The 20,348-nt window shown below is 41.5% G+C and overlaps 2 protein-coding genes across 12 annotated transcripts in view; one reads left to right on the forward strand and one right to left on the reverse strand.

Annotated features, from left to right (window-relative positions):
- Positions 1-2,348, reverse strand: part of ETNK1 (ethanolamine kinase 1) — an 81,694-nt gene extending 79,346 nt beyond the window's left edge. For 2 of the 3 annotated variants that reach the window (XM_044993410.1, XM_044993389.1), the window contains exon 1: positions 1,835-2,348. The gene's annotated coding sequence lies outside the window, so the exon portion shown is untranslated. Of the gene's footprint in view, positions 1-1,336; positions 1,726-1,834 lie in introns of those variants that run through there. The other variant, XM_044993400.1, reaches the window with a different exon arrangement.
- C2CD5 (C2 calcium dependent domain containing 5) overlaps positions 1,113-20,348 on the forward strand; it is a 120,372-nt gene continuing 101,136 nt past the window's right edge. For 2 of the 9 annotated variants that reach the window (XM_044993336.1, XM_044993377.1), the window contains exons 1-6: positions 1,114-1,462; positions 1,883-1,986; positions 11,282-11,368; positions 14,072-14,243; positions 16,331-16,426; positions 17,751-17,906. In XM_044993336.1, the coding sequence (XP_044849271.1) occupies positions 1,444-1,462; positions 1,883-1,986; positions 11,282-11,368; positions 14,072-14,243; positions 16,331-16,426; positions 17,751-17,906 (634 nt within the window). In that variant the 5' untranslated portion in view covers positions 1,114-1,443. Of the gene's footprint in view, positions 1,463-1,556; positions 1,576-1,882; positions 1,987-2,481; positions 2,577-3,734; positions 3,739-11,281; positions 11,369-14,071; positions 14,244-16,330; positions 16,427-17,750; positions 17,907-20,348 lie in introns of those variants that run through there. The other 7 variants (XM_044993345.1, XM_044993362.1, XM_044993309.1 and 4 more) reach the window with 6 other exon arrangements.

Genomic DNA, 20,348 nt, shown 5'->3' on the forward strand with positions numbered 1-20,348 from the left:
CATCAGGGCATATATGGGACAAACGCAGCCCAGCCTCACAGGAACAAAGGACACTGACCTAAGCAGCTGCAAAGGATCTGTTGGACTCTCCAGTGAGTCACCTCCCCTTCCCTTGGTCCGTTTGGGACTGCAATGAGGTAATGCCCACCTGACCCTGAAGGGACGGGGGCAAAGCCAAGTGGGAAGAAAGAACATGATAAAAGGGAGACATTTGCCATGCTGGCTCTCTCTTCCACCACCATCTACAGACACCACCACTAGGCAACTGAAGTGCTGATCAAAGGGGAGAGCCTGGCTGAAGGGCAGCCAGACAGCCTGTGGTGAGACACATGTAAGGGCACTAAAAGTGTTAAGATCAGCTTAGAATGAGTTTTGCTTTTATTTCATTTGACCAAATCTGACTTCTTGTGCTTTGATTTATAATCACGTAAAATCAATCTTTTGGAGTTAATAAAATTTATTTGTTTATTCTACCTGAGGCAGGGCATTTGGTTTGAAGTGTGTCAGAGACTCCCCTGGGGATAACAAACCTGGTACATATCAATTTCTTTGTTAAACTGACAAACTCATATTAGCTTGCAGCATCCAGCAAGCATAACTGGACACTGGAAGACGGAGATTCCTAGGGTTCAAGTATCAGAGGGGTAGCCGTGTTAGTCTGGTTCTGTAGAAGCAGCAAAGAATCCTGTGGCACCTTATAGACTAACAGACGTTTTGCAGCATGAGCTTTCGTGGGTGATGCATCCGAAGAAGTGGGTATTCACGAAAGCTCATGCTGCAAAACGTCTGTTAGTCTATAAGGTGCCACAGGATTCTTTGCTATTCCTAGGGTTGTTTCTGGGACCGGAGATGTTGGGTAGCGTCATTCGGTTGCACAATCCAAGCAGCAGCTGGCTAAAAGCGCCCACTCACCTGGCTGAGAGCAGTTTACATGCCAGAGGCTGTGCGTGAACAGCCCGGGAGTGGGGGGGTCTCACAGCGGAGCAGGGTAACACTGGCTCCCAGAGTCAAGGACTGGAGTGACCTAACAGCTCACACCAGGGGAACGTCACAGATGGATAAAAACTGACTGGATCTTCTGGGGTTTACTTCTGTGGCACCCACAAGCCGAGACACCGCTCCCGGCCTGGCATTTCACGGGCCCTAGGGGCAGCGAGGCTCTTGTGCTACCTGTGCTACCAGCATGCGGGAGGCTTAGGGACAGCAGCGGGCTGGAGCCGAGCTCTCTCTGCCCAGGCGCACTGGGACGGGTACCCAAGCCGGGGTCCCGGGGAGCAGATACGGAGACATCCTTCCCCACCCTTCGCTTGGCCTGGCCGCATCCCACCCTCCGCACCTGCTCGCGTTAGTGGCCTGGAGGCTGAGCCGTGGGATGTTCAATCGATGATGCGGCGTTCAAGCACATCGCCTGTCTACCCAACGGCGTTAGCCCGAGCCTAGCTCATGGCCGATCGACGATTCGGTACTCGACACCATCTAACTCAGTCCGTGCGTAGGGCGGCCGCCATTTTGGTTTAGAGGAGGAGCGGTCCCCCTGCTACTCCTTTCTGCGGAGCACGCCGGGAGGAGGGGGAGGTGAGCGGGGCCTCGGCATCATACAACGGTGCGAAGCAATAACCTTCAATAACCATTGGGCGCGATTAGCAGGTTCTCTTTTAGTATCGCCCAGCAACGCCGGCGCATGCGCCCGGAAGACGACTTTTTCTCCCAGTCGGGCTGCATAGAACGTTGCCACCCCCCCCCCGGGCTATGCGCACGGGCGCTCCGAATGGAGGGGAGTGAGGGAGTTGCGTACCGTTGCCCAGCTTCGCGCATGCGCACGTCGCTCCCTTACCGTTCCTTGGGACACAAACGCGCTGCTGTTGTTGTTTTCTCCTTGCAGCTGGGGGCAGGAAGATGCCGGGGAAGCTGAAGGTCAAGATCGTGGCCGGGCGCCATTTGCCAGTGATGGACCGAGCCAGTGACCTGACTGACGCCTTCGTGGAGGTGTGGGGGAAGGGCAGGGGCGCGGGTTGCTGTTGATCTCTGGGGCGGGGCGGGGTTGTGCCTCGTGCCTCCCACCCCAAGGCCACGCGCCTGTGCGGAGCTGCCTGCTGCTCCCGCGTGGCCTGCGGAGCTGGAGGTCTCCAAGCACCTGCTGCCGGATTCACCTTGCCCAGTCCTGCCCCCCCGCACGGTCACACCTCGGTGTTCCTCCCTGAGCATGGGGCACCCACCCGGTGAAGCCTGGTTGTCGCAGCTCCCATCCCACCCATCGCTGTGTCATGTGGGTGGTGGCAGAAGTGGTGCCCTAGTGTGTCACCAACGGGTGATGCTCCAGCTCAGTCTGTTGATGCCCCAGTGGGCCACAGCGTTTTGTTGTCATGCAGTCAGTGTGTCATCCCACATGGTTTTTGTGATGTGATATCCCCGTGTCACACCGAAAGATGTGATGATTTCGTGAGTCCTGAAAGTTTTTTGTTGCCTGTTTAAAAAATGTGCAAGTTCGGCTGCAGGATGAGACTGATAAATTCAGGATGGCCCTCGACCAGAGGGAATGGACTGACATCTCTGCCTAATCTTTTGGCTTTAATGTGGTATTGATCTGAACAGTGGCTTTAAAAATGGGGTTGTAGGGTTCTAGGCCTCTTATCTTCTCAGTAGTTTCTAGGTTAGTAAGAGGATTTGTTCTTTTAACTGTCAGCCTTAGGGGATAGCTCAGCGGTTTGAGCATTGGCCTGCTAAACCCAGCGTTGTGAGTTCAATCTTTCAGGGGGCCATTTAGGAAACGGGTAAAAATCTGTCTGGGGATTGGTCCTGCTTTGAGCAAGGGATTGGACTAGATGACCTCCTGAGGTCCCTTCCAACCCTAATATTCTATTATTCTAACTCTAAATGCAGTATGAAAGGCAAATTGTGTATGGTTTCTGGCTCATATCTAAGGCTAAGATTTAGTCGTGGATATTGTTAGTCCTTGTCAGGTCATGGGCAATAAACAAAAATTCATGGTCCGCGATCAGTCTATGACTTGTACTATAAATATGCCTGACTAAATTTTTTATTCTCCTAGGGTGCTGTTGTTCTGGGAGGGTCATTGTGGCACCTTAAAGACTAACAAATTTATTTGGGCATAACCTTTCGTGGGCTAGAACCCACTTCATCAGATGTATGACGTAAAAGATACAGGAGAAGGTATAAATACATGAAAGGATGTGGGTTGCTTTACCAAGTGTTAAGTCAGTCTAATGAGAGAAATCAATTAACAGCAGGATACCAAGGGAGGAGAAACAACTTTTGAAGTGTTAAGAGAGTGGCCCATTAGAGACAGTTGACAAGAAGGTGTGAGTAACAGTAGGGAGAAATTAGTATTCGGGAAATTAAGTTTAGGTTTTGTAATAACCCAGCCACTCCCAGTCTTTATTCAGGCCTAATCTGATGGTATTTGCCTTCATGTTTAACTCTTTTAAATCTATGAAATTATTTTACTTTTATAGTTTGTTAGTTTCACTTTTTAGTTCCTAGTGCCGCAATGTTTGGATTTCAAACATTGCATATGTATGATTAATTTATGAACAACTATTTCTATGGGAGTTTAGAACAGTTTGTGAAACATTATTGTTGGTTTTATACAAGCCTGTTTTTGCCAAATATTGGGACAAATTTACATTAGTGTTTGTTTCACTTAGTGGAGAGTCTTATATGTTTTATGATATTCCCTAGTAACAATAATTTCATTAAACTTCATTTTCAACAAGGAAGGTAGGAATAAAAAAATACTACATATATTGAACTTAGCAAACTTAATAATGTTGCTGAAAGCCTTTAGTTTTCTTTTTAATAATTGTATGCTTTAGTGCTTGGTTTTGTGATGTCAGTGTACAGTTGATGCTAGTCTTTTGCTTTTAATTTCTCTGAGGATTTGAATTAATAAAGCGAAAAACCTGGAGCTATTGCTATTCCTTGTGCTCACTTTACAAATTACTTAGACTTTGCAAGCAGAGCTTTTAAAGACTTTTATCTGTGGGTGTTTGGCATGTTTTCTTCAGCAGATGAACTTGTACATTTGTAAAAAAAACATGAGTACTTGTGGCACCTTAAAGACTAACAAATTTATTTTAGCATGAGCTTTCGTGAGCTAAAGAAGTGGTGAGCTTTAGCTCACGAAAGCTCATGCTAAAATAAATTTGTTAGTCTTTAAGGTGCCACAAGTACTCCTGTTTTTTTTGCGGATACAGACTAACACGGCTGCTACTCTGAAACTTGTACATTTGTGTTACTACAAAGCTGTGCAATTAACTACTTGTATGCATCTATGTGGTACATCCATTTTAATTGATAGAAAATTGATTTAAGGTTTCACTGCTCAGTCTTACATTTTCTTAGAACCATAGCTTTAGTTATTTTAAAATCTGTTTTAGAAGTATTTTCTGTTTTCAGACAAAGCCTATGCCACTCACTAAGTCTTTTAGTTAAGTCTGATCTTCCTGTGAGCTTTGAATTGGCAGACCCTGCACCCCTCTCACCCTGCCCGTGAAGCCCCATTGATAGGCGTATGGGTTTGTCTCTACAGAGCTGACTGTGGGAACAAGACCCAATGTTGTGATACTGCATTTATTTACAACTACTGTACTATCAAACAAAATTTGTTTTGAGTTGCCATATAGAAAATGTAGTAACAATATGCTATGCTTTTTTTGGTTTTCATACAAACATTTCACACAGAGATATAGAAAGAGCTGTTTAGACCATTCACAGTGAAGATGAGCAGTTTGAATTAGATGTAGACAACATTGTAAAACCATTGAGGGAGTGAATTGTAAGTGATGACAGAGTAGTGGAAGAGGAAGATGAGTTTAGCAGTGGCCTATTGCAGTGGTCCTCAAAGCCGGTCCACCGCTTGTTCAGGGAAAGCCCCTGGCGGGCCGGGCCAGTTTGTTTACCTGCTGTGTCTGCAGGTTTGGCTCCTCCCTCGTCCCGCGCCGCTTCCCGCAGCCCCCATTGGCCTGGAGCGGCAAATTGCGGCCGGTGGGAGCCATATTGGATGCGGCAGGTAAATAAACCAGCCTGGCCCGCTAGGGGCTTTGCCTGAACAAGCAGTGGACTGGCTTTGAGAACCCTGGCCTATTGGATAGACAGGGAGGTGACAAATGAGTCATGTAAACTAAGGCAGTGGTTCTCAAACTTTTTTTTTCCGCGGACCACTTGAAAATTGCTGAGGGTCTCGGTGGACTACTTAATGATCTTTCCAAATGTTGTTTGTACTGTTAGCTAACTATTGTAAAGTGCTTTGGATAAAAGTGCTGTATTAAAAAAAACAACCCTTAATAATAATTAACATTTTTTTGTTCTACACATAAAACTCATATTTTAATAGCAGCAGTCTTACCTTTCTAATGCGATGGATGTGCCCCTCTCGCCCCCACTGCAGCAGCCCCAGAACTGAAGCTGGGAAGGAGGGCTGTCTCTCTTTGGCAGCCGCAGCCCTGGAGTTGGGGAAAGTCGCCTCTTTCTCTGGCCACAGCCCTGCACATCCCATATGCCCCCCACCCCCTCGTATCACCCCACTGCCCCCTCCCATCTACCCCCATTCCTCCCAAGGCCACCTCACCTTACATGTGCGTCTTCTCCAGGGTCCAGGCACCTAATTAATGGAGCCATGCCTGCGCGGCTCCACTAATTAGGTGGATGGCCATTCATTCTCTTGTGTGTGGTTGCCCAGCGTGCACCTTAGAGGGAACTATCCACGGACCACCTGAATGGAGCTAGCAAACCACTGGTGGTCCGCAGACCACAGTTTGAGAACCTCTGAACTAAGGAATAGGAGGTTGTAGTAGTTCAGGCAGGAGATTACCAAGACATGAATGATGGTTTTGGCAGTAGAGATAGAATTTGGCGAACTTCTAGAAGAAGAAATGAAGATTTAGCAATAGCATTGAAAGGCAGGAGGAGGAAGGAGAGAAAGGAGTTGAAGATGGCATTGGGGTGGTTGCTTTTTGATATAGAAAGGATGGTGTAATTATCTGCTGTGATGGAGAAAGGAGTGGGGTAAGGGCTTTGGGGGAGGTGGATTCTTTCTTTGCCATGTTTAATTTGAGTGGGTGGGCATCTAGGAAGAAATGTTAGCGTGAACTCCTGGGAAGAAGCCATGGGTAGGGAGGTAGATAGGGCAGTTGCCAGTGGAAAAAATGGTGACTAAAATCACAAGAGCAGATATTATTTAAAAATAACAAAATATACTTATCAGAATTAAACACAGCTGTTTGGAATAACAAAATAACCAGTGTGACAACTGATATTCCGAGTTTCAGTTCAGTGTGACTTAAAACAGCTGAATTATAAACCCTTGAAAAAAATTGGCACTATGTCTTTAAACCACACTGTTAGTAAACTGAAACTCCAATAATCAATAGAAGTATAGAGAATATTAGTTGATATTCCAGTGATAGGTACAAATATCTTGCATTCACATGTCCATGGTTGCCCTTTGTCCCTGCTTTTTGGGATAATTAGTATTATGGACAGGTGAATGCTGTCTGAAAAGAGAGTTATAATGTATCTTACTGCTGAAGCAGCAAAGAATCCTGTGGCACCTTATAGACTAACAGAAGTTTTGCAGCATGAGCTTTCGTGGGTGAATACCCACTTCTTCGGATGCAAGCAGTGGAAATTTCCAGGGACAGGTGTGTATATATAAGCAAGCAAGAAGCAAGCTAGAGATAACGAGGTTAGATCAATCAGGGAGGATGGGGCCCTGTTCCAGCAGCTGAGGTGTGAAAACCAAGGGAGGAGAAACTGGTTCTGTAATTGGCAAGCCATTCACAGACTAACCAGACTAACACGGCTACCCCTCTGATACGTATCTTACTGCTGTGACTTTTGTGTTGGATTGCGATTGTATCAGGAGTATAGTTCCAGAGTAATCACTTTTAATTATTTTGGAGCATAGATTTGTGGAGATAATATATTTACGGTCCGCATAAGGGTGGATTTGATTTACTTCACTAGTCAGGAAAACTTTAATCATGGATTTCTACATAAAAGTGCATTCTTATTGGTTGTTATAACCTTAATACATATTCTTCACAACTCAGAGATAGATGTAGGTTTCATTTTTAGAAGGTACACAGTATACATTTTTAAAGTGATTTATTTTGAAAACTTTTCAGATTAGTTTTACAGCTGTATCAAAAAATGAATGATTGTTTGGTTATTTTATTTACCAAAAGTAATTGAAGCAGGTATTTATGAAGTCTTTGGGAGGTGAACTATCTCCAGTTCAACAGGTTAATCATTAATATTGGAGGATTTTCTTGCCATGCTGTATTAGGAGGAGAACATCATCAGACAGACATTTACATTGTTTTATTTAACTAAAACAACAACGTTATGTATTCTGGATTTTTTTCTTCAACAGCAAACATACGATATTTTAAGAAAACAAGCATATGAATTTTTGAATTTAGTAAAACATTCAAGTTTTTTAAAATCATTTGTTTTTGTTTTGTTTTTAATTAAAATACTTAATCTTTATTTTAAAAATTTCATTTAAATCGACTATGTCAGCTAGGTCAACATGAGAAATTTAAAATATTGGCTTCTGCAGCTAACTCAGTTGTCTTCACCTTCATTTTCCTGTTTATTCATAATCTGGCAAAGAAAAACAAGCTTTCCTGCTTTTTCAGATCCCAAACGACTTCTCAATTTGGAATGAACTAGTCCAAAGGAAGAAAATATTCTTTCTATACTGGCAGAAGAAGCTACTGCTGTAAAAAGTGAGATTATTACTTCAACAGTCTCTGAATCCAAGTGCTTAAGTGACTTCCACCAGCTCACTGGTGTGACTTCCTTTAAAACATCATCAGCAAACATATATTTCTTGAAAGGTTCTCCCCTAGCTCTGAAGTTTATTATAGTTGGCATTATGGAGGGATGATTGCTGGATGTCCATGTCATAGCCCACTCCTCTTCTTCAGCAGTTAAGGTTTGAGCCTACTACCGAGTATTGAGAATATTTGCAAGAAAATGAGCTGGAGATAGCGCTTGTCCCATTCGTTTTTTTAATGCTTGTAATTTAACTCTGTCACTGCATATTTCTCTTTTTAAGATCTCACTCAGTTCCTTCCAAATTTCTACAGCATCAGCAATAAAAGAGTTATTTCCCTGTGTTTTGTTCAAGGCCACAGAAATAGGCTTCAGGGTACTTAGCATGTGTTCAATATTTCTCTTAAGCCCAATGTTGAGAACTTTGGCTGTGACAGTGCCATCTGGATACATTTGCAGCATTGTCTGTGACCAAGGAGTGTACTCGGTGGTTTGAGCATTAGCCTGCTAAACCCAGGGTTGTGAGTTCAATCCTTGAGGGGGCCATTTAGGGAATTGGGGTAAAAATCTGTCTGGGGATTGGTCCTGCTTTAAGCAAGGGGTTGGACTAGATGACCTTCTGAGGTCCCTTCCAACCCTAATCTTCTATGATTCTGGACATTTGAATTGTTTTTCACAGTTTGTTACAGCTTTTACTGCTACTGCTTGTCAGTATTCTGTGTGTATGCATTTCCTGATGTATCAAATGTGCTTCTTCCATTGTCACACAAGCACATAAAACAGGATCATTGTGGACATTGCTCCACCCATCAAGACTCGAGTTAACAATTTCACACTCTAGACCAGGGGGTGGCAACCGTTCAGAAGTAGAGTCTTCATTTATTCACTCTAATTTAAGATTTCGCGTGCCAGTAATACATTTTAACCTTTTTAGAAGGTCTCTTTATATAAGCCTATAATATATAACTAAACTATTCTTGTATGTAAAGTAAATAAGGTTCCAAAATATTTAAGAAGCTTAATTTAAAATTAAATTAAAATGCAGAGCTCCCCGGACCGGTGGCCAGGACCTGGGCAGTCTGAGTGCCACTGAAAATCAGCAGGTTGCCTACCCCTGCTCTAGACCTTTTGCACACTGCTCAATTTCTTTTTCATACACTTTATCCAGCAATTTGCCTGCAACATCTGCTCTGTTGGGTGGACTGTATCCTGGTCTTAATGACCGAGCGATGTTAATGAAGTGTGAGTTCTCAATCAGACGGAAAGGAGAGTTTGTTGCATAAACAAACTGGGCAATTTTTTCATCAATTACCTCTTTTTGTAATCTGGTTCTTATCACAAATTTGTCTATGGTTGTTTCTGGATGATGGAGATTTTTTTTTTTTCCTTTTTGCTACAGTTGATATACTGTGGCTATATGACATGCATGATGTGATTGAAACGCTATCATTGGCAGATAACTCTGAAAATATAGAAGATGATAGTGATCTTGAAGGTGGATAGTCTTCAGAATCCTGTATGTTGAGGATGGATTCTCCTAAACAAAATAAGTCAATGCATTTATTTAATTATTATTACCATACAGCTCATTTAGTATTACTCATTGCATTCACTGATACTCAGTACTACTTTAAAGGTGAAATAGTAAAAGGAAGATCTGCCTATTTCAGCGATTTATTTTTTATCACAGCTACATCTAAAATGATAGTACCACAGAGTAACAACTATATATTTTGCTCAAACATGAGAATTCAAGAATAGTCCAGAATGAAGACTGGCATTCCTTAAGAAAGAATATGAAATAAAAAAGTTTACCAACCTGAAGATCCTGGATGTTCAGACATGTTACTTTCATCGTCTTCAACGTAGCTTCCTCCTGAGAAGGAACACTTCTAATGATGTTGTTTCATTGGGGCAGCGAGATCTTGCATTTCTTTGTTGCACTTTTTGCATTTTGCACGCATGCCTCTCTTACCCACAGGTAGAGGAACGTCATTAAAATATTCCCAAACTGGGTCTCTTTTTACGGCTTGTTGCCATTATAGGTTTTCCTATAATGGTATGGTAGATCTCAAATCAGTGAAGGCTACACTCAGAAAGACCTCAAGATTCCTGGAATATGCTGCTCAAACAGTTTCACTTTTGTTTCTACTGCCTGTCCCTCCCTTCTCACATTTATCTCCAGACTTCACCTTGTCCAGATCTATTCCTCCCCAACAATCTCCTATTCAGTGAACTTTTTGAAACTTTGCACTTTTAGAGAGAGGTAAGGGATTGACTCTGTGTACACAAATTTGCAGAGAGACAATAGCGTTGAGGTCTGTTATTTTTCACCTCTATATATTATTTATTTATTTAAAAACATTTTTGCTGTTAACAAGCATGTTATCTCTGGAGACACAAATCCACAGTTTGAGAACTGCAAAACTAAGCATCTTTGATGCTATCTTCTAGACCAGAGGTGGGCCATATCCGGCCCGCGGAACTGTCCTGCCCAGCCCCTGAGCTCCTGGCCTGGGAGGCTCGCCCTCAGCCCCTCCCCTGCTGTTCCCCCTCCCCTGCAGCCTCAGCTCGCTCACTCTGCTCCCGGCGCAGTGCTCTGGGCAGTAGGGCTGTGAGCTCCTGGGGCAGCGCAGCTGCAGAGCCTGGCCTGACCTGGTGCTCTGTGCTGTGCGGCGGTGGCGGCGTGGCCCGTCTCCAGCCGGGCGGTGCGGCTGTAGCGCCACCAGCCACCGGTGCTCCAGGCAGCGCGGTAAGGGGGCACGGAGCAGAGGGGGTTGGATAGAGGGCAGGGAAGTTTGAGGTGGTGGGTGGGGTGGGGTTGTGGATAGGGGTCGGGGCAGTTGGGGGATGACAGAGGGTTGAATTGCGGCAGGGGTCCTGGGGGGGGCAGTCAGGAAGAGGGGGGGGGTTGGATGAGGCGGCAGGGGGCAGTCGGGGGCAGGGGTCTCGGGAAGGGGCAGTCAGGAAGGAGGGGGGTTGGATGGGGTGGCAGGTGGCAGTCGGGTTTGATGGGGCAGAGGTTCAGGGGGGCCGTCAGGAATGATAGGAGGGTTTGGATGGGGTGACAGTGTTGTGTTCCAGTTGAGTAACAAAGCCTCCTCTGTTTTAAAAATGCTGTGTGGTGCCACTGTGAATATTTCCTGAGGTGCATTAGTTCTTGAAGAGTGTACAAGTCGTTAACCAGGAGTCTGTCTAAACTGGACTATCTGGAAAGAGCTCATGCTGTGAAGCAGTAGCCCCGAGTCTCAGTATTGGAGGCAGTGAGGCTGCATGGCCTACTGTGAAGAAAGAGTCAGATGCCTGGGGGGTCTGACACACTAAAGGGGTTCCTCCAAGAGACTGTTTAAAAGCTGAGGTATAGCACAGATCCTGTGGATCTGTTTCAGTAGCTAACTAGCAATATACTTGGGAATAAATTACTAAGTACTAATAAATGATATTCTTTTATTTGTCATTGAATGTTTGCTTGTATTTTTAGGTAAAATTTGGAAATACCACGTTTAAGACAGATGTGTATCCCAAATCCCTCAATCCTCAGTGGAACTCAGAATGGTTTAAATTTGAGGTAAGTCTTTTTGTAAAATGTCATCTGTGTATATTTATATGGATATTTGATTTGGAATGTTTTAGTCAAATAATTCTGGTCTCAAAATAAAATGTGTGCGTTTGGGAGTCAAAGTATTGTAAAAATAGTTGGTAATATAGAAACCTCTACTTCAAACACTTCTAATGGTAGCCTTCACTTGCAGGAACTGTCCCATTGACTTCACTGAGAATTGTTGTGTAAATACAGGTTTGCAGGGTTGGCTCCTTGGATTTTTACCAGTTGAACCGAGCATTATGCAGTTGACACTGTAGTTCTAGAAATGGGTGAAGTTGAAATAGGAAAACAAATTGTAAGATGCTAATTAAATAGGCTTCTTTCAAGTACCCACATAGTTAATAAAAATGCAATAAACAGGAAGATTTTAATTTGAATATGAAAGTGAGTTTGCTTTTGGAATATGTTAGATATACTAACATTATAGTGATATTTCTTTATCAGGCATCACATTTTAAAAAGTTAAAAAATTATAAAACATTGTAATGTTGGGGCCTGATTGCATAAAGCATTGTATTTTCCGTACTATTTATCAAGCACCCTGAACTATCACTGTCTTCAAAAGTTGCTATGAGCACTCAGTACTTTTCAGGAGGTCTTCTTCAACTCGCAGAACCATACCTGTTTACTTTAAGCTGAATACAGCAGCATCATAGTTGGCTTTTGACATTCTGCTCTGAATAAAACACTTGAGTTGCATTCTTCTTGTTTCAGTAATGCCAAAATAAAAAGAGAAAACATGATTACACTTGAATGGCATAGCCAATGGTATTTAACTGTTTAAAAAATGATTACCCTGTAACGTACTTACGTGTTAAGTAGTGTTGGGGAATGTCATTCGAAGATAACATGACATAAATGTCTCTATTGTACTTATATATAGTGAGAGAGTAGTTGGTAATATTATAAATATTTAAGACAGATATAAATTAGTGGGATCAAATAGTGTTTTCCATGGTGATTGCTAAGGTGTAGTAATGTGATGTGGAAGCATACTTTAATTCAGCTTTCACTTTTATACAGTAACTCCTCACTTAATGTCATCCCGGTTAACGTTGTTTCGTTATGTTGTTGATCAATTAGGGAACGTGCTCGTTTAAAGTTGTGCAATGCTCCCTTCATCGTTTGGCAGCCGCTTGCTTTGTCTACTGCTTGCAGGAAGAGCAGCCCGTTGCAGCTAACCGGTGGGGGCTTGGAACCAGGGTGGACCAGCAGTCCCCATATTAGCTCCCCCTGTCAGCTCCCTGCTCCCCTAAGTTCCCTGTGCAGCAGCTGCCCAGCAGGCTAGCAATTGCAGCTGTCCCTCCCCCCACTACCATGTGCTGCTCCTGCCCTCTGCCTTGGAGCTGCTCCCCCAGACTCCTGCTTACTGTGGGGGGGAGGAAAGGAAGAGTGGGCGCTAATGTCAGGGTGTCCCCCTCCCCCCTGCTCCTGCTCCCCACTTACCCCCTCTTCCATAGAGCAGCGGGGAGCACACCAGGGCTCAGGTCAGGACTGAGGGAGCTTGCAGAGCTGCGGTCTCAGCAAGCTGATCTAATTAACAAGGCAGTGTACTTAAAGGGGAAATGCACATATATCCCTCCATTTCTGCTGCCTTGGAGAGAGAGAGAGTTAACCCTTGAGGGCTCAGCCAATTGCTAGTTCATCATTTAGCAGTAAGGGAAATATCCCATCCTCTGACTACTCCTCCTCAACCAAGCTTCACAATCATCATCACTGTGTACCAGTATTACATTTTTGTTTAAAACTTATACTGTGTGTGTGTGTGTATGTGATATATACTTTTGTCTGGTGAAAAAAATTTCCCTGGAACCTAACCCCCTCATTTACATTAATTCTTATGGGGAAATTGGATTAGCTTAACATCATTTCGCTTAAAGTTGCATTTTTCAGGAATATAACTACAGTGTTAAGTGAGGAGTTACTGTACTTTGATTTTGGGGATTTGCTTCTTTGGGGGTGTGAGGAAGAAGAATTGGCTAAGCATTGTGGAGTGAAAACTTATTCTGTGTAACAGAAGTTTCTAAATTCTGTCTTTTTTGCATGGGAAAGTGTGTTCGGCTGAGAAATGCAAAAGAACAGCATTGAAAAAATGATAGCAGAATTCCACATTTCAAAGATTGGAATAACAATAACTACTTTAGACATTAGTAAAGTTTTATGTCCAGCTTACTGAGTTTTTCTGTAGGATGCATAGAAAGCCTTTTACTTACTTATCAACCACTAACCAGTTCAAAAACGCAAAAACACTATGTAAAATCAACGTCAGTACACATTTTTATCTTTATCATGGTGTGTAGTACAGCTGTTGTAGTTGAAGGTGTGAGAGTGCCTATTTACGTTTTTGATGCTTCCTGTCAAAAATAATTTTTGGGGGTAAAGGGAGTGTGTGTGGAGACTATGAATAAAAACGATTAAATGATAGTTTTAAAAGTGTGTGTGATTCATGCCTTACCTGCCTGTGGCTCTGCTGTCCTTTAGTAATGTGGTCACTTTGGGGAGAGAAGAATCCATGAGTGTATTGTTTGTATACAAGACACAATAGTTACAAATTTTATGTGTAAACATATTGTATATAACTAAACTCTCATTCTTTTGTTTTCCTCAATTGTTTTCCTGCAAAGTTTCCTTGTATTGATTAAATACTGAAGTTTTATGCATTTCTAGGTAGATGATGAAGACCTACAGGATGAGCCCTTGCAGATCACGGTTCTTGATCATGACACCTACAGTGCTAATGACGCCATTGGCAAAGTGTACATTGATATTGATCCTTTGCTCTATAGTGAGGCAGCTACAGTTATCTCTGGATGGTTTCCAATTTATGATACCATACATGGTAAGCCTTATTGACTTTTTTTAAAAAGAAAATTGTTTTAGACAGTTTCTTTGAAAGGTGGAATATCTTCTTTTTAAGGATGTCTTCAGCAAGTTTGTAATACCCTAGCATTGCTGCCTGAAGTGCTGCTCCTTTTGACATAACTTGAGACACAGCTCCTGTGTAGTCTTTACAGTCTGGTAAGTAAATATGTGATTTAAAACCAATGACAAATTACATCGTAGGATACTTTTCTTTTCCTTTTTTTATTGCAATAACAAGTATACAGTACAGTTGAGATGTCTCAAATTATGTCACAGAAATTTATTATTGGAAGGTAGCATCTGGCAGAATGTCCTTCATGAAATTTCAGAAAAGTGAAAAAATTGACAGAAAATGATTTAAATGGTCACCACTAAGGTAGTTAATGCTTAAAAAACCACCACCACCACCAACTCAAAAAAAAAACAACCCAACAAACCGTTGCAATTACCAGGCCATTGCTGAAAATGTGTATTTTTAAGAAGGCTATCTGTTGTGTGTTCCTTCTGGTATGTTTGGACAAGCTTTATTTGGGATGAAGGGAGAGGAAGTGACAAATTTTCAACAGAAAGTACACAATGAAATTCCCCTTTCCCTACAAAAAGTATCTTTCTAGTCCTACATGCATCTGTTGAAAATATTTTAGAATTGGGGTGAAATGGAAGTTAATAGGAATTTTGCCATTGATTTCAGTGGAGCCAGGATTCCACACCAGGAACAGAATATAAGCATAGACTGTAGAGTTTTTGTTGTATAATGTCCTTTTTTTTTTTTTTTTTTTACTACTTTAAAAAGTTTTACATGATTGTCAATTTACAGCCAATTATTGTTCTCCACCAAAAATTGGTTATATGAAAAGAACTGGTTTTGGAGATTACTGATGTAAAAGTCTGATACACAGTATATCACTGTCTTTACATTGGAAAATAAGCAAAAGGCTGAGTTAGATTATAACAGTGAAAATTTAATGGAGTTCAGACAGATGTTTGTGCATTGGCCTGCTAAGCCTAGGGTTGTGAGTTCAATCCTTGAGGGGGCCATTTAGGGGCCTGGGGATTTAGTTAGGGATTGGTCCTGCTTTGAGCAGGGGATTGGACTAGATGACTTCCTGAGGTCCCTTCCAACCCTGATATTCTATGATGTCTGGATTTGTGGTCATCGTGAATATGTGAAGAAAAATATATGAAGATGCTATTGTGATGGACGTTCTGTCTGTACCAGTGTAGACTTAGTGACTTCTGAGAGAATTGGGTCAGGAGGCCCGATAGCAAGAAGGTCCCATTCAGTCATTTACATCTAGTGTTTTTGTTCACTTTTTTTTGTACGGTGATGTCTTCAGCCCATGAAAAGCTATAGTGATGTGAAGTGGTATCGCACAAAATGATTTTGATAGTCAAGAAAAAAATTAATAAGAATGAGGAACAGCTCAAGATTGTGAAGTAGGCACTGTAGGTAGGAAGAGAAAAGAAATCAAAGCTGATGATTGTACACTGAAGAAATATAGCTTTAGTAAAAAGTTTATATTATGGCTAAAAAATTAATCTTTGTTTGAAAAACGAATTGCCAAAATAATAGTTCTTTTCATGTTGCAAAAACATGAACTAATTTTCAGTACACCATTGTGAGTAGGTATTATAATTCTGAAATGAATACTGGGTACCTTGACTAGAATGGACTGTGGAGAGTAATTCTATTATGGTCTTGAGACCATTTTTGAAAGGAAAATTCTAATATGGGGTTTGAAAACATTGTAAGAGAAATATTTAGCTTCAAGTTCTTTGGAGAAAAAATATATTAATATTTTGATTTGTTATGGAATATACAACAGCAGCAAAGAATCCTGTGGCACCTTATAGACTAACAGACGTTTTGCAGCATGAGCTTTCGTGGGTGAATACCCACTTCCTCGGATGCAAGTCATATGGAATATATGATATATGGAATATACCTAATTTGAATATATTTGACACTTTAATTATTAGTTTTAAATAGTTGAAAAGATTTTATTCTTTCTATTTCTTCTTTCTGATATAAATTTCACCTTCCACCCCTTTTTTTATGGACAGGTATCCGTGGGGAGATCAATGTGGTAGTGAAAGTAGACCTCTTCAATGATTTAAACCGTTTTAGGCAGTCATCCTGTGGAGTCAAATTTTTTTGCAGTGAGTAAATAAATAAATCAGTAAATTGTTCTCTTGTGTGGCAATGTGTTTTTTTAATTAATATTTATTTTTTATTTATATATATATATATTTTCAATATAAAATACTGGACAGCTGAGAAATTAAATATTCCCAAATTAAAATAAGTGTCTCTTCTAAATAAAAGTATGGATTCATCATTGTTAATTGAGTCTTGTGCTCTGTTATTTGTATCTTCTTTGGAGGTAACATTTCTTGAGGAGAGGAAATGCAAAGTGCATTTTTTTTCCTTCCATCAGTCAGAAAAAGATGTTATTTTTCTTCAATAAAATGTTTATTCACAGTAGTGACACAAATCATGCTGTATTTGCAGTGAAGCTGTGAAAATATGTAGTTTTCATCATCCTCTTATCTTATCCTCTAATTGTTAAAATGTTTATTTTCTGATAGAATGAACCACAGCAGATTTTGACTAGCCAAGTACCAGGTCATTTATGTATCAACAAACTGATTCATGGCTTGATCCAAATCCTGCTGAAACCAAGAGAGAGTGGAAAACTCATTATCAGCAATGATCTTTGTATCAGGGCCCTTATTTGATCTATTGTATAAAGCCCCAATTCAGCAAAGCTTAAGTCGATGTGAGTTAAGCACAGGCTTAAATGTTTTACTGATTTGGGGCCTAATAGTCCAGTGAAATCCCAAGACACATTTTGAGGCCCAGATAGTCCTTGGTACAAGTCTATGTGATATGCCAAAACTAGTGAAAAATAGAGTTTTGAGCAGCTGCAGGTGTGTGTCATTCTTTTCAAGGCTGCTTTTTTTATCTTTCTAGTTTCTGTTCCCTTTCCCCATTCCTCAACTCTCCTTCAAGGCCCAGTCCACATCGCACTAAAGCCAGTGGCAAAACAAAAAGTCTAATTTGAATTCGGAATTGCATTATTGTTTGGTTATATAAGACCATCTGCAGCAGACCATTTCTTTTTTTAAGCAACTCCTTTAAAGTATCTCAAATTAATTTATTCATCTAATATTTTTTTCTGGTTACTTAAGATGCACACATTCTCAGCAAAGCCTGTTTGTGAATATGTGCATGTAACGTTACTTTGTGTGCATATTCATAGGTGTACTATATGAATGTATATGTTGAAACAAGGGTACAACTTCAGGCAGTAATTCCAGCAGGCACCAGTAAGATTCTTAGTAAAACTCTTTAGGTATGCTCTAAAATCTGTTGTGAAGAGAATCACTCAGATGGCTATCTAGGTGTATTTTTTTTATAATTCCCATTTAAATACTTCACTTCTAGACTTGTATATTACATATTTATGTATCTTTTCAACAGCCACATCTATTCCAAAGTGTTATAGAGCTGTAGTAATTCATGGATTTGTGGAAGAGCTGGTTGTTAATGAAGACCCCGAATACCAATGGATAGACCGAATCCGTACACCAAGGGCATCAAATGAGGCTAGACAGAGACTTATTTCACTAATGTCAGGTATTAATAAATGAATTCAACTTGTAATATTGATTTGCTGCTATTTTTTAAAGTCTATAGTTATTTATTCATTATTAAGGGAGAAGATGTGTATATTTAAGTTTTATTTTAGTTGTAATTTATTGACCTTTATCAGGGACAGTCACTGATGGCCATGCCCACTGTCGGTTCTGCTTTGGTGAGAGCCATGTGCCAGACTATTGCTCAGTTTGTCGGTCATTCTCAGTGAGGAAAAGGAAGTCCCAGGAACACCTGTTCAAAGCTATACCTCCTTGAACAATCCATGAGGGGAACTTAAGACACCAAAGAGAGAAGATCCTATTTCTAGAAGATCTGACTCTGCTGAGTCTCTGTCAGCCTGTGCCGCCATCAACTGGCACGCACCTCCCAAGGTCGTTATTGACAGAAGATCTTTGACCCCACCAGACAAAGACCCAGCATTGAAGACCATTTGGTATTGGCTACCACCGTGGCACCAAAGTCTGGTACCATCTTCTCCTGGCAAGGGGGGTTTGACCATTGTGGAAAAATCATTGCTTACAATTCCTTTCTCTCCATAGGGAGAGAGCTAAACCTTTGTTATGCATGGAACAAAGTGCTATGCCCACTCACCAAATAGGGGAAAGTGATGCCTGCTAGTTTTCTGGTTTGGTACTGAAGAAGCATATAGGCCAAATTCAACACCCATGCCTGAAAATGCCACTAACCAGCAAATGTTGGTACCAACATTGACATTGGTACTATCAATGGAATCCCTAGCGGTACCTCCTGATTCTAGGTTGGAGAAGTTAACCACATCCCTGGCACTGTTGTCAGCACCAAGGTCTCCACTCTTCGCACTGGTGCATATTTCTGACCTCAGGACTGAAGTCACCTCATAGGTTGGCACCCTCTCAATGATGTCCTTTCTTCATCTGGGATACACCCTTTCTCCTCTATCCAGTAAGGAGCTGTCTCCCCTCACATCACACAGGATACCTCTGCTGATCAGAGTAATTTTAAAGTTCCAGTGCATCCATCTACAACATGGCAATAGCCTGGTCAAGCCCACCTCAACCAATTTTACCAATATACCACTTTGGCACTATTGGGAACATTGGAGACCTCCTTTGGGGAAATCCAGGAGATGGTCTCATTCCTATCATTCAAGCCCCTTTGGCATCTACTTCCAGGTTATGGGTGTGAGTGACAGTCAAAGTGATGATGTCCATGGTGGTTGAAAAAGAAGGGTGCGGGGAGGGACTGGGGCAGAAAACCAAGAGCTTTGTTTCAGTTACGTTGAGCTTGAGCTGCTGACTAGACATCCATGAGGAGATATCAGAGAGACCGACTGAGATTTTTAGTTTGGATAGAAGACAAGAAAAATAGAGATTTTAGTATTTATAGGGGCTGTAATTGCTGCAAAATCATGGAAGGCATATTTTCCCAAGGATAGATTTCTCTCTCCTTAGAGGATAATCACCATAATCAAATCAAATCCAACTACAGTAAGAAACTGCCTCAAACTTCTAGGCCACACATCTACTTGCTTGTACGCAATCCCACTTGTCAGACTTAACCGACATTCCTTACAAGGCCGGCTAAAGTCAGTATCTCACCCTGCAAGACATCAAATGAGCATGCGGGTTGTGGTCCTAGCTCTCATCTTATCAGCACTGAACAAGTGGGTAGACCCTAAGAATGCCCTTCATCACCTCGCTACTATAAAAAAAGTGATCATAGATGGATCAGATTCCAGTTGGGGCACCTATTGAAGACCTAACCACCAAAAATCTTTGATTATATTCTGCATTTAATAAACTCTGGACTCTCATTCAGTACCATCAAAGTCCACCTTGCAAAAGTCTTGGCATACCACCCTGTCATACAGTCATGCTCAGCTTTTTCCCCCAACACCATGGTTCTGAACTTCTAACTGGGTTTCTGCACATCTTCCCACTAGTGAGAGAGCCTTCTCCAACCTGGGATATCACAGACAACAACATCTCTAAGAACCACAGTTATTATTAGGTAAATAACTGTTTAAAATTACTGTCACCCATGTCTTTCCTCAGCCTTTCCACCTCATTTTTCTGTTTGCCACTTACTATGTCATGTTAAATTTAGACTGTACTCTCTTCAGAACAGGAGTAATGTCTTCACTTGTTTGTGAGGGGCACAGCACATTTTGAGATACCAGAAAAATAATATTGTGATAAGACTAATACATTTCTGCACAGTGTTTTTTGTAGATGTGATTGATATATATAAAGAGGCAGTGTGTGCAGCATTAGAATAGAAAAGGCACTTAGTGGGGATCTAGTCAGTGTTGGTCAAATTGTAATTGTGTCCTATTTGCTTTTTTAAAATTTAAACTACGTTGTGGGTGAATATATGAATTAATCAGTCTTTCACCTGTTAGGATATGGCTCATATCCAGTTTCTGATTAGAGCTGGTTTGAT

Source organism: Mauremys mutica, chromosome 1 (assembly GCF_020497125.1).
Source record: "Mauremys mutica isolate MM-2020 ecotype Southern chromosome 1, ASM2049712v1, whole genome shotgun sequence".
NCBI lineage: Eukaryota > Metazoa > Chordata > Testudines > Geoemydidae > Mauremys > Mauremys mutica.